The 13,108-nt window shown below is 31.5% G+C and overlaps 2 protein-coding genes across 2 annotated transcripts; one reads left to right on the plus strand and one right to left on the minus strand. All coding sequences in view use genetic code 12, as the record gives it.

Moving 5' to 3' along the window:
• Positions 1 to 1,326: 1,326 nt before the first annotated feature.
• CD36_42250 (cell wall mannoprotein, putative) lies at positions 1,327 to 1,671 on the minus strand (the record flags this gene model as incomplete). The annotated part of the gene is made up of 1 exon (XM_002419845.1): positions 1,327 to 1,671. The coding sequence occupies one exon, from the start codon at positions 1,669 to 1,671 to the stop codon at positions 1,327 to 1,329; it is 345 nt and encodes a 114-aa protein (XP_002419890.1).
• A 9,260-nt stretch (positions 1,672 to 10,931) lies between these two features.
• Positions 10,932 to 11,594, plus strand: CD36_42270 (uncharacterized protein; the record flags this gene model as incomplete). Its single annotated transcript, XM_002419846.1, has 1 exon — positions 10,932 to 11,594. The coding sequence occupies one exon, from the start codon at positions 10,932 to 10,934 to the stop codon at positions 11,592 to 11,594; it is 663 nt and encodes a 220-aa protein (XP_002419891.1).
• Positions 11,595 to 13,108: the final 1,514 nt, after the last annotated feature.

Consider the following 13,108-nt stretch of genomic DNA (forward strand, 5'->3'; position numbering starts at 1 on the left):
TGATGTCCAGCTTCCTACCCCATATCCAAAAAAAACAAAAAAAAAACAAAAAAAAAACAAAAAGTACACTTGTATATTTCAATTCCATTATTAATAATAATAAATCCTTGAATTTATCATCTATATTAAATGAATCTTATCTTCTAACAATCAAATAAATTGAATATTTATAAGTATGCATATATACAGAAAACAATCAATAAGAGCTTGTGACTAAGTTTAGTTAGTTAGTTTGATTGTTTGTTTCAAAAAAGCTTTACCAACTTAAACCTTCCTTTCTTTGAAAAGTTTATTTAATGCTTAAACAACAACAACAACAACAAGAAGAAGAAGAACTACTTAATATTTATTCACATTTAACCTTTACCTTTAACTTTTTTTTTTTTTTTGATTCAATTGTTTCAATAAACATTGGAGATATTATGCATATGTAAGATAGATGATAAGTAAATTAGATATTATTGAGATAAAGTTGTAGTAGTACCAGTAGTAGGTGTTGACGCACCGACTCACCACCACCCAAGGCCAAAAGAAGAAAAAAAAATTTGGACCAAAACAATTATCGCCACCACACCACACCACACCACACCACGCTCACCATCACCAAAAGGGTGTAATGTACCTTTCTAATTTCTTCATTAAACTAAACCAATCAGATATTATTCTACTTCTTCCTTTTAAACCAAAGCCGTTTTATTGATTTTCCCGCTTTTTTTTTTCTTGACTTTCAGGAGAAAGGGAAGATGGGGGGGCCAGAGGGGGATAAACCATTAACAATTACGAATAATCGTATACTAGATTAAGAAATAGATATATATAACGTTGTAGAAGCATTCTTTACAACGATTACTTTGTTCAAGATACAATCAAAGAAAAGTAGAGATGAATAGAAACATCATTGATGATGAATGATGATGAATCAATTGATTATTTACAACAAACATTGAAAAAAGCAAGTTAAAAAACGTAGTAATATAAAAATATATATTCTTCTTATTCGAATAAACAAAATTTGAAAGTCAATTTCTGATGTATGTAATAATATTCACCCCTTTATATAATTCAGTAGCCTTGAATATACAAATGGAGTTATTTTTTGAAAAAAAAAAAAACACAACAACAAAGAAATCTTCTCCCAAACAAAAGATATATAGAATTATACACTACAAGTGTTTTTTTTTAAAATTTTTTTTTGATGATAAGATAATTATAATTTATTAAAAATGTAAATCCTTTTAAATTTTTTTTTTAAAACGGAAGAAATGAAATAAAAAAACCCAAATCTTTAGTTAATTAATAATTCAAAAAGGTTAAGGATAAACTCTCTTACATGAAAGCACCCAAAGCCAATAAACCGGCAGCAACGGCTGGGACAGCGTTAGCAGCAGCAGCACCTTCAGCAGTAGAAACTGGTGGAGTGGTGGTGGAGTTAGAAGCAACAGAAGATTTTGGAGCTTCAGTAGTTGGCAATGGGCAGTAAGTGGTGTAAGTGGTTTCAACTTCAGTGACAGTGGTGACACCAGTGGTGACTTCAGTTTCGTGACATTTGTTTTCTTCACAAGAAGTGATGGTAACAACGGTGGTGGCAATGTCAGTGACAGTGGAGTTAGCGTAAGTGGCTAAAGCGGAACCAGCAACAGCGGACAAGATGATAGCGGATGAGAATTGCATTTTTAATAAAGTATAGGATATAAAGCGAATGTATAAAAGTTGGTGAAGAAAAAAAAAAGGAAAAGAAAAGAAAGAAGAAATAGACAGAAAAAAAAAAACTTGAGAAGGGGGGGGAGTAGTCAAATTTATATAAGAAAATTTTTTTTCTTCTTCTTCTTGAGAGGAATTTACAACATCCCACTACTCTCAACCATTATCAAAGAGAGAGAGAGAGAGACGAGAAGAAAAAAAAAAAAACTTAAGTTAAACTAAGTTAATCGTTATTGTGTATTTGTTTTTGTTTTTCTTCTAATTTGTATTGTTTTAGAATTGAGTAATAAAAATTTTCTTTATCTCTGTATATGTCTGTCTTTCATTCTTTACTATAATAGTTTTAAATAACCAGTAAATAGCAATTATCTCACATTTCAATTACACAAAAACCCACCCAACTTACTAAACTAAATTACTTTTTCTTTTTGTTGGTGTTTTTTTTTTTTTTTTTGACTAACAATATATTAATTAATTTAATCTCTCTCTCTCTCTATTCTATTATGTACTTGCTATGATTGCTTAAAAAAGAATAATCTTACTATAATACGTATTAACTAATTAACTAACTAAGTGAGTAACTCACTCACCCAATACAATGGAATATCTTTGTGAATTTCTTTTTATTTATCCACTCGTACACTACCTAATTTATCCATCGATACATTTATTTTTCGTGTACTGGTGGTAGACTCCTGCACATGAGTGGTATTTCTGGATTGGTACAGATCCGCCCCTAAAACATTTATAATCTTTCCCTTTTAGTAAAGTAATTTTGTATTTTGGATTTCTCTCTGTCTATTTTTATCCGCTTATCTTTCTTGGCCCGCCTACTACTACGTCTACTACTACGTCTACTACAACAGCCGAATATTAACCAATGACTACTTTTGTAATTCCCCCCCCCCCCCCAAAAAAAACTAATTAACTACTGTTTCCAATATATGTTATCTACCTCCTCCTCTGCTCTCTTACTTCTTTGCTCCTATTAATACCAATCTCTATTATTAGTAACACACATCTCCTTACATTCTCTGTCTCTCTCTTTCGTATTCTCCTATTATTTAGTTGATAATACAACATTTAATTAATAACTTCCGTGGCCACCACAAATTGGAAAAAAAAAAAAAAAAAACTACTGTAGTAAATTTGTGGGTTCCATTGAAAGATAATCTTATGTTTGCGTATGTCACGGCAAATAATGGTTAAAAAGTACAGTGTGAATATTATTATTATTATTCTTATTAGTTTTTTTTTGTTTACATTTTACATTTTCTATTTTACATTTACGTTTATGTGGTGTATAAAGCAAGTAAGTAAATTCTGGGAGAAGAAGAAAATTTTTTTTTTTTTCGTGTCTCTCTTTTTTTTTTTTGTTCATTTTCTTTTCCTAACATTGCGTGTTTTTTTTTTTTTTTGTTACTTAATTTGAATCATACCAGAACAGAAGACGAAACTGAAACCAAAATCAATTTTACTCTTTCTTTACGTTACGTTGATTTCTTTTTGTTTTTTTTTGTGACCTGTTGTTGTCTATTATGTTGATGAATACGAATATACTTCGCCTACCTGTCTGCCTATCTGCCTGCCTACTTGTGTTATACTATTCACAGTACCTCCTATTTCTCAGACAGAAAGAGAAAAAAAAAAACAAACAAACAGGAAAAACAGGTTTTTCAATTCGTGTTTCCTATTGCTTAGCGGGATAAATTCCATTGGTGACCCACCCATGATAATAATAATGAAGGGATGGTGCCTTAATACATGCGATACATCACCTTATAATTGATTATCTAACTCATAGTGGTAGCAACAGAAACCAAAATCTAAATCTGTTTCACAAAACAATTTATTTTAATTTCTTTTCTCAAAAATCTTATCACCAACTAACTAACTAACTAACTAGCCAATATACATTTACTGTTTAGTCTCTCTGATAATGTCAAAAATGAGTATTTTAAGAAATCTATTCTTAGTTACAACAACAACATTAGTACTACTATACATTGATCTAGATCAAGCAGAATTGTTGAAAGAATTGGATTATGGTGGTTGTTGGTGATGATACTACTTTGTTGTTATTGCATTGACAACCTGAGTTAAAAATAGCATCGTGATTAAACTAAGAAACGAAAACCATCTCTCTTTGCTTATTTTACTCATTACAATAAGGTGAATGAGACACACATACACCAACTCCACGATAAAAATTAATAATTACATTTCATTTCAATATTTTTGGGGGAAATAGGGGGTCGTGGGTGGGAGAGACGGCTTAACAATTTCCATTTCCTGCTGTCTCCCCCCTCCCCCGAATTGTAATTGAATTGGTTGAAAAAATATTATTATTATTTTAATATCGTTTCTTCTTTTCTTCTTATCTCTTATCTGTGTGTGTGTGTGTGTGTCAACATTAAACCACCACATACTTTATGATTGAATTCAGTCAATATATTTCTTTCACTTTTACTCTTTTCCAAATGGCTCAAAAAAAAATTTTTTTTTATAGCTATATAATCAAGTTTAATATGATCATTTTGTGTGTCAACCCTAATGAGTAAGTGAGTGGGTGGGTGGGGGGGGGGGACAGACCAATTTAAATTTTCCTTTTTTTGTCCCACTTTTCAGCAACTACTTTATTAGAACTACCAATCATAACAACAACAAAAACAACATTGGTGACACGACAATTATTGACAACAACAACAACAACTGGCCTATTATTTAAATAAAAACCCGAAAGAAATGATTAAAAGTGTGTACTTACGTGTGTATTACATTGTTGTTGTAGTTATTGTTCTTGTTGTTGTTGTTGTTGTGCCATTTTTCTATTTTGATTTTGTCATCTCTTGAAGGGTACAAAAACTCGTATTATTTAATTTAATTTCATTTTAATGACACTAAATCCCAGAAAAACCAACCTACGTGAATTATATTTTGGTGGCTTCGTGTATTCCACAAATTACGTATTCTCGTACTAATAAATAAAATGGCAATTCTTTTTTATTGACTCTCATTTACTAAATCCTTTGTAATCAATCATGGTGATGGATGTAATTATTTATTTATAAAAATAAAGTAACAAAACAAACACACGATGATTGAACTTATAACTAAACTAAACTAAACTATACACCCAGAAAAGAACAAAAAGAACAAAAAGAACAAGAACAAGGAGAATAATGGATGTATTTTGGTGTAATGTCAAAAAATCTTATAATGATGTACGTACTTAAGGTTTGTATTGTATTATTTTAACTACTTGCTTGGATCGATCGATCAATACATCAAAATCCAATTTTTTAAACAGAGTTTACAGTGTATAATTTACTTCATCGGATATTTTATAAACAATAATAATATAATCTATTGCTGAAAATTAATTTGATGTAGCGAAACAGACTTTTTTGGTTTTTTTTTTTTTTTTTTTTTTGTAGAGGTCTTTTCGTCTAAATTCTTTTCAATCGTTGTTGTTGTTTAATTTGTCGTGTGTAGTTTACAATAAATAATGACAGTTGCAATTGATCTGGTTGTTGTAAATTATTAATCATCTATTCCTCCCTTTTTCCAAATGAATGAGTTGTAAATAGTATTGATAACTCAGTACCGTATAATGGAAAGAGATGTTTCAAGATAAACTTATAACCTGTTTATGTGGTTATTTTTTCTATTCAATAACCACCACCATCACAACAACAACAAACACCCAACCAACCAACCAATACTGGGAAGAAAAGATAAACTTATTAAACCTAATTATTTCTAGCATTGAATTTCCTTTTTCAGATTACATTAGCGAATGAGTCTTTTTCCTTTTTCAATAAGAAAATATATACAATCTATGGATTTAGTTATTACTTCAAACCAATAAATTCACTGATTGGGGGGGGGGGGCAACTGATCTATTATAAACCACTTGTTCACTGACTAAAAAGTTTAAATTTGGCTCATAATCATTAACCAACCATTACCAAAAACTAAAGACTTGTCATAGCATTTTGGAGTATTATCTATTATCTATTAGCTATATTAATTTACTATTTGATATTTTTGGTTTGCTTTTTGGACCAGAAGAACTAGAATCAATCAATTACAAAATTATGAGATATATATATATATATATATATACATATAAAGAATTACATACTAATTGAGATAAGACAAGAATTCAGGAATTCTAATTTGTGATAACAAAGTATTGACTCAAGGTAGAAAACTAGAATAAGTTTTTGAAAATTGTTTTTATTAAATAGTCTGTGCTGGTATTGATTGATTAGCAAGTTAGTCTTTCATCGTTTGTGTTCCCATTCCATGTCAATCAAACTGATCCACTTCAATATAACCATCATATATTTCTGAAATCACTGTCTTTTTATCCAATTATTTTGGTAAAACCAGAAATCGTTACAATTGAATATAATTAATAGAGAGATATGCAAGTTTGCACTTCCACCACCCCCTCCACCACCACCACCACACCTCTTGTTCTATAACTATCAAAGTGATATTTCAATAAAGTCTTAGAGAATCAAACTATAAATATAGCAGAGTAAGGTAAACTAAATTTTTCCAAGAAAATTTTGTTATTATTACTAGTTTTATCATTTAATAATAATTAACTAAGAAAACAATTAACGTAATTAAGTTATTGTTATCAACGGTTAATTATACTTTTTACTGTTGATTATTTAAATATTTCATTTTACAAATGTAGAAAATAAACTTATAGTAGTTTTTTTTGTCATAACATTGTTTCTTTTCACAATGATTATATAAAGTTCTTAAAAAAGTTAATGATATATGGGCGTACTTTGTTTTTTTTTTTTTTTTTTTTTTTTTTTCGCAACAATTTTGCAGTAAAAAAAATATATTAATTCTTCTTCAACCCAATGATTTAACTATCATAAGATCTTGTTATTACATAATCTAAGGTTAGCTAGTTAACAGTTTACTTGCTAGTATCTTAGAGTCTGAATATTATTGATTTTTTTTTTTTTTTTTTGGTTTTTAAACCAAATTGCTTAACTACGATAATTACTTTTCTTTGATTTATACAATTATGTGAGGATTAGCAACAGCAACAACAACAACAACAACAGTAAATGAGACTAATTATTAGTCAATAAAAAAAAAAAAATAACCACCACCACTATTACTACTATCATTTGAATAAACCAAGAGAAGTGATTTACTTTTACCAAACTCCGTAGTTGTTCTTTTGCAATAGTTAATTAGGTCCTAGGATTGATTGATTGAATTGAACACGGCACGGCAACACACAATTTACACGAATCGAGAAAAAAAAAGAACTTCTTTTTGGGCCGTGAATCAACTAAAAAATTAAACTAATATTAAATGTGTGATCTAAAAAAATAAAAAAAAACATCAAATCGCCCAAAACATTACACGTCACTATTGTTATTATTTATTTAGATGATCATAATAATAATACAATCACGGATACACTTTACAACAACAACAACAAGGAAGAATGATAATTATTTTTGGTGTGTGTGTGTGTGTGTGTGTGTTTTTGGTTCACCAATTGTGTTGTCGCGTAATAATATATGTTTGTTTGTTTGGATTTAAATTTTTGATTTAATTTCATTTTTCTTCTTTCCCTCTCTCTATCTCTATCTCTCTCTCACTTGTCCCGCCTGTTTCTAACTAACTTACAGATATTATTTTTTAATATGCAAAATGGTGTTGAATAAAAATAGGAGGAGGAAAGAAAAGATTTCTTGATTGAAAAGAAGAATTTAATATGAAAAAAAAAAGTACAAAATCAAAAAAAAAAAAAACTTATCATTACTAAGATCTAATAATTTTTAGCAATGAATGAATGAATTAATGAATAGATGTAATAATTGGTGAACATTAATGTCAATGATTGATTCACTGATTGACTAGCAACATGAATGAAGTAGTAGTAGTAGTCATCATCGTTCTTGGAACTTCTCATTTTGTAGACGATGGAAAAAAAAAAAAAAAAAAAATAGAAGATGCCTTTTAAGCCAAAAAATAATAATAATGATAATATTATTATTATTATTGCCTTTTGCTATTCTTTGACAAATCCGATAAATATTTGTTTACATTTCTTTCGAAAAGTAACTTATTCCGATCGATCTAGAAAAAGAAGAAGCAAGGAAGGAAGGAAGGAAGGAAGAAAGGAAGCACCAAAAATAGTCTAACAACAATCATGGTGAGAACCCACTTAACATAACCTTAAATAATAATAATAATAATCACAAAATTGAACTTAAGAATGTTTGTTTGTTATTATTCTCCATAGGCCCACAATAGAACCAAGGAATGAATGGAATAGAATGGAATAGAATGTAATGGAATCAACTGATTTGATTTGATTCATTTTCTTTCTTGGTTGTCTATTTTTTTTCGGGATTTGAATTCTTGGTAGTATGACCCGCACCACCCGAATATCCCGAGTGGTTCTATCTCTCCTTATAATGACGGGTGGCTTCGACCCCCAATAGTACTACGTAGTTGACATGCCGTGCTGCGGCCTGGCCTGGCACGGAACGGCATCACCAGAACAAAAAAAAAAATACACACACCAGCCCCCTCCCCCCCACCAAAGATTTTAGATTAACAGTTACGAACCTTGAGCAATTAACCAGATTTGGTGAGTTGTTTACTGTATTAGGGAGAGAGGGGTTCACCTGGTTGTTGTTGTTCGTTGTTGTTCGTTGCTTGCTTGCTTGGTGCAATCAAAATAAAAATCACGAGCTTGCAATCAACTAAAGATGGAAAAAACAAAAATAAACACTACAGCTTTCAAGTGAAATTACTACAACAAAGCTGAATAGGAGATAGGAAACACCAACGACGGTTTGTGACAACCATTTTTAGTCCTTGTCTGAAAGTAAGAGTAGTATTGACAAATGGATAATTCGTTATTTGTTCTATTAGGCTTGAAATTCTCATGATGTTTAGAGACCAAGAAAACAGAGATAAGCTTATAAGCTTATGTCGTTGTAGTCTTGGAAAACAGTAGAGATTTGCGACAATATCAACGCCTAAAATTGGAGAGGCGGCAGCAACGGTGGCAAAGATAGAGATGGTGGCGGCAGCGGTAGTGGTGGCAACTGCAACGGCAGTGGCGGAGCCAAAGCCTATATCTTTTGTGATGCATACAAAAAGTAAGCAATTGTTAAAATTTTTGTGCGTGTGTGTGTGTGTGACGATACTGTCAAAACATTTAGTGTAGTATTTCCCTTAAGAAGTCGATATGTTTTGTGTATGTTTATGTGCAAGTGGATGTAGTATTTTTTTGTAGGGCGGTCGTGTACACAGTCGAGGAATGGAGAGAATTTGAATTTGATTTAGTCATAGCAACAATATACACACATCTGTATCTGTCTGTATGCACACACAAGTACAAAAAGATTCTCACACAAAACACAAGAAGCAGAAGATCCTTTCAAAGCTAATTCGTGTGTGTGTGAGTGTGAGTGTGTTTTGATTTATTTTTTTTTTTAGTTTTGCAGATGTTTAAACGATTCAATTTGTAAGTTATTGTTCAAAATAGGGGGGGTGGGGGGCAACCAGAAAAGAAGGAGCTTACGGAATAGGCAATGAAAACGTGTGAATTAGGTCAAAAGTTCCAGCCCTCCACTCCTCCTCCCAGCCCTCCCGTCGATCGAATACCAGAACCGAAACTAAAACCAAAAGAGTAATCTGTAACAGGGAGAGAGAGAGAGTGTGTGTGTATGTGTTTGATTATCAACTGAAATTTAGGTTTGTTTTACCTGACTATTATCTATAATAAGTAACTTTATTGATCAGGACCTTATTGTTTAAGGCTGCTAATTGCTACCTAATTGTATAATAATAATAAGTTATATATATCATAAGATAAGCTGGTAAGCACAGGGAAATACAGACAAGAACAAAAATAAAAAAAAAAAAGAAACGACGTATTGAAAGTGACAAATTTTTCACTAATTTGTGTCGTTTTGGGAGCAATAATTACCATTTTCTATCTTAACCCATAATACGTTTTATTTTATTTTTTATTTTTTATTTTTTCATTGCTGTAATTTGTTTGCCTTCGGGTTATGAGAATATGGTGATGGATGGATTTGGGTTGAGGTGGAAGGCAGGAGGGCGGGAGGTTATGCATGAATTTTGTACCAATGTGCTACAACAACAACAACAACAACCCATTTTGGACAAGCAAGTACAAAACTACCCAGCACTACAGACATGGTTGATTTTCCAACCAACAACAACAACAACAACAGAACTTTGCAAAATCAATTTACAAGTGTACAGCCCAATAACATACTACACAACCAAAAAGAACAAGTGTAAGATGGCGGAAAGTAGAACAAGGGCAAAACAATTTTGGGGGAAAAGCACAGAAAAGAATGGCAATGAAATTGTTCCGATATTGTACCACTTGAATGTTATATATGCATCATGAGCGAATAGAATGATTTTCTGGCTTTTTTTGTTTTTTTTTTTTTTGTCATTTTTTGCTTTAGATTCTGCATTTTCCTTATTTGACTATATTGGGTTAAGAATGATTTAGTAAGAAAAACAACAGATTTAGATATTTGTTATTATGACTAGTGCTTGTAGTTAAATATCACTCAAACGTTTTTCCCCCTTTTCCCTTAATAAAATAGAATTTGTTGATAATAATAATTTTGTTCCCTGTTCTTTTTTTAAAAAAAAGGAAGACACAAAACCATCAAGTTCAAAATATGATGCAAAAAAGACAAAAAAAATTTTTTCTTCTTCTTCTTCTTCTTCTTTCTGTTTATTTATTTACTTTTCTTCTGAAATTTCAATAACCAGATTTATTTTTAGCAATCTCAGTTTTTCTTTTTTTTTTTATACTACTAATACTGGCATTACAATGAGTGACCTCGCTCCCGACTTGCGGATCGACCAACCCATTTCATGCATGTATCTCACCTTGAACTAAAACTAAGCAATAGAACAAAATCGAAAAAAAAAAAAAAAAAGAAATGGAACAAAAAAAAAGGGGGACAGACGGGGCAATTGTCATAACATCATGGAATATCTTCCTTTTAATTATTTTTTTTTTTCAAATTTTTTCCCAATCAACATCAAACTATAAATAAGTCAGGATAATTCCTCCAAAAATGATTTTTCCATCTTCTTTTCTTTTTCTTTCTTCATTATCAACTAATCACAGTTAATCTAATAATAACAACTTATACTATCGCTTAATAAAAATGCAATTCTCATCTGCTGTCGTTTTATCCGCTGTTGCTGGTTCCGCTTTGGCTGCTTACTCCAACTCCACTGCCACTGACATTCAAACTACTGTTGTTACCATCACTTCTTGTGAAGAAAACAAATGTCACGAAACTGAAGTCACCACTGGTGTCACCACTGTCACTGAAGTTGAAACCACTTACACCACTTACTGCCCATTGTCAACCACCGAAGCTCCAGTTGCTTCTACTGCTACTGATGTTTCTACCACCGTTGTCACCATCACCTCTTGTGAAGAAGACAAATGTCATGAAACCGCTGTCACCACTGGTGTCACCACTGTCACTGAAGGTACTACTATCTACACTACCTACTGCCCATTACCATCTACCGAAGCTCCAGCTCCAGGTCCATCTGCTGAAGAATCTAAACCAGCCCCAGCTCCATCTGCTGAAGAATCTAAACCAGCTCCAGCTCCATCTGCTGAAGAATCTTCCCCAGCTCCAACTAAAGCTGCTGAATCTTCCCCAGCTCAAGAAACTACTCCAAAGACTGTTGCTGCTGAATCTTCTCCAGCTCCATCTTCTGCTGCTCCAGCTGTCTCTACTGCTGAAGCCGGTGCTGCTGCTAACGCTGTTCCAGTTGCTGCTGGTTTGTTAGCTTTGGCTGCTTTGTTCTAAGTTTATTAAGAGCATAAACAATAATTTACACAAACAAACATTTTTCTTTTTCTTTTCTTTTCTTTGATTTAATTAAGGGTCATTTATAACATTATGACTTATTATTTGTTAATTTTTGGCTTTTGTTATTATATTATCAATTTATTTATATTTTCGTGAGTTTTTTCGGTTTTTAATTAAATTTGTTTTTTGGATTACATTTTAAAAAATTATTTTTTGGTACTAGTAATTTTTTTTTTTTTGGATTTTTTTTTTTTTGTATATATATTGGTTTTTTATTAAGTTTCTGTTTTCGTTACATTCAAAAATGCTACTTTTGTTTGTTTCAAAGTATTATATAATATATATAATTATATCTAATATAAGTTAATAATACCGTTTGCACAAAATATTTAATTGTAAGAAAGTTTGTTTCAATTTGGGTTGGTTGGTTGGTTGGTTTGTGAACCCTCGTTGAACTTCAAGATTGTCTGTTGATACTATAAAGCTCCACCACTTCAATACATTGCTGCTGCTTCGAGGCTCAAGTCTAATATGCTCGAGTCGACAGTTTAAAGTCTTTTATATAGTTAAACTTTTAGAGTTTAAGGTTTAAAGTTTGAACTTCTGCGGTGATTGGTGATTGTAGTAGTAGTTTGTTTCATCATCAAAATGGAAGGGGGTGGAAGGGTGGTGATAATGATGTATTACTTATTGCTGCCACCTTACTACGCCGCGCCTTACTTCAAGCCAAGCTAAGCCATGTCATTTCCTTCTTCGTACTGCGGAGGTGGCGGATCCCTGTCAATTTAGACGGCCCTAATATTTTAGTTTTAGCCAGGGGCGGCGGAATTTGTTTGCCTCCCTCATGTTGCGGGCGAGTGGTGGCAAAAAAGAGAAGCTCAGAAACAAGCCGAGGTAGGGTGATGGTGAAAGGGAGGCACAGACAAGGAGGATAGGTCGGAAATTTTATCAAACTGACAACTTTGTAAATGATCAATGACCCAAAAAAGACATATTGAACTAAAACTTATTTGATGGGGTGTGTTGTTTTTTAAATCCCTCAATTTCTACCAACTACACCCATATGGTAAGCAATGAAAACAGACACATGCACTGATGATGACCATAGATGAAATTATCACAAATTAGAACAAAATGGGAAGAAAATTTTTTATTTTGGAAATTTCATCATTGATTAAGCAATTTTACTTCTTATCTCATCATCATCATCATCATCACAAAATATAATATGAATTTTAGTTTTCAGTTTTAAATTCATATCTTCTTATTATGTATAACTAAAAAAACTACCAAAAAGAAAAAAAAAAAAAAAAAAAACATCTAGATTTTTACATTGTTTGATAAATGAATCATAAACCTTTATGAGTTAGTGTCTTCTTCTTCTTCTTCTCTTCCTCTTCCTTCTGAGTCAATTAAACAAGATTACGTATAATTTCTATTTCCTTTCAATTATTGAAAGAGAAAGAATTGATGAAAATAGAACAGTACTATAGTATCAAATTTTCTATTTG

The sequence above is a fragment of the Candida dubliniensis genome, chromosome 4, assembly GCF_000026945.1.
Source record: "Candida dubliniensis CD36 chromosome 4, complete sequence".
NCBI classification, from domain to species: Eukaryota; Fungi; Ascomycota; class Pichiomycetes; order Serinales; family Debaryomycetaceae; genus Candida; species Candida dubliniensis.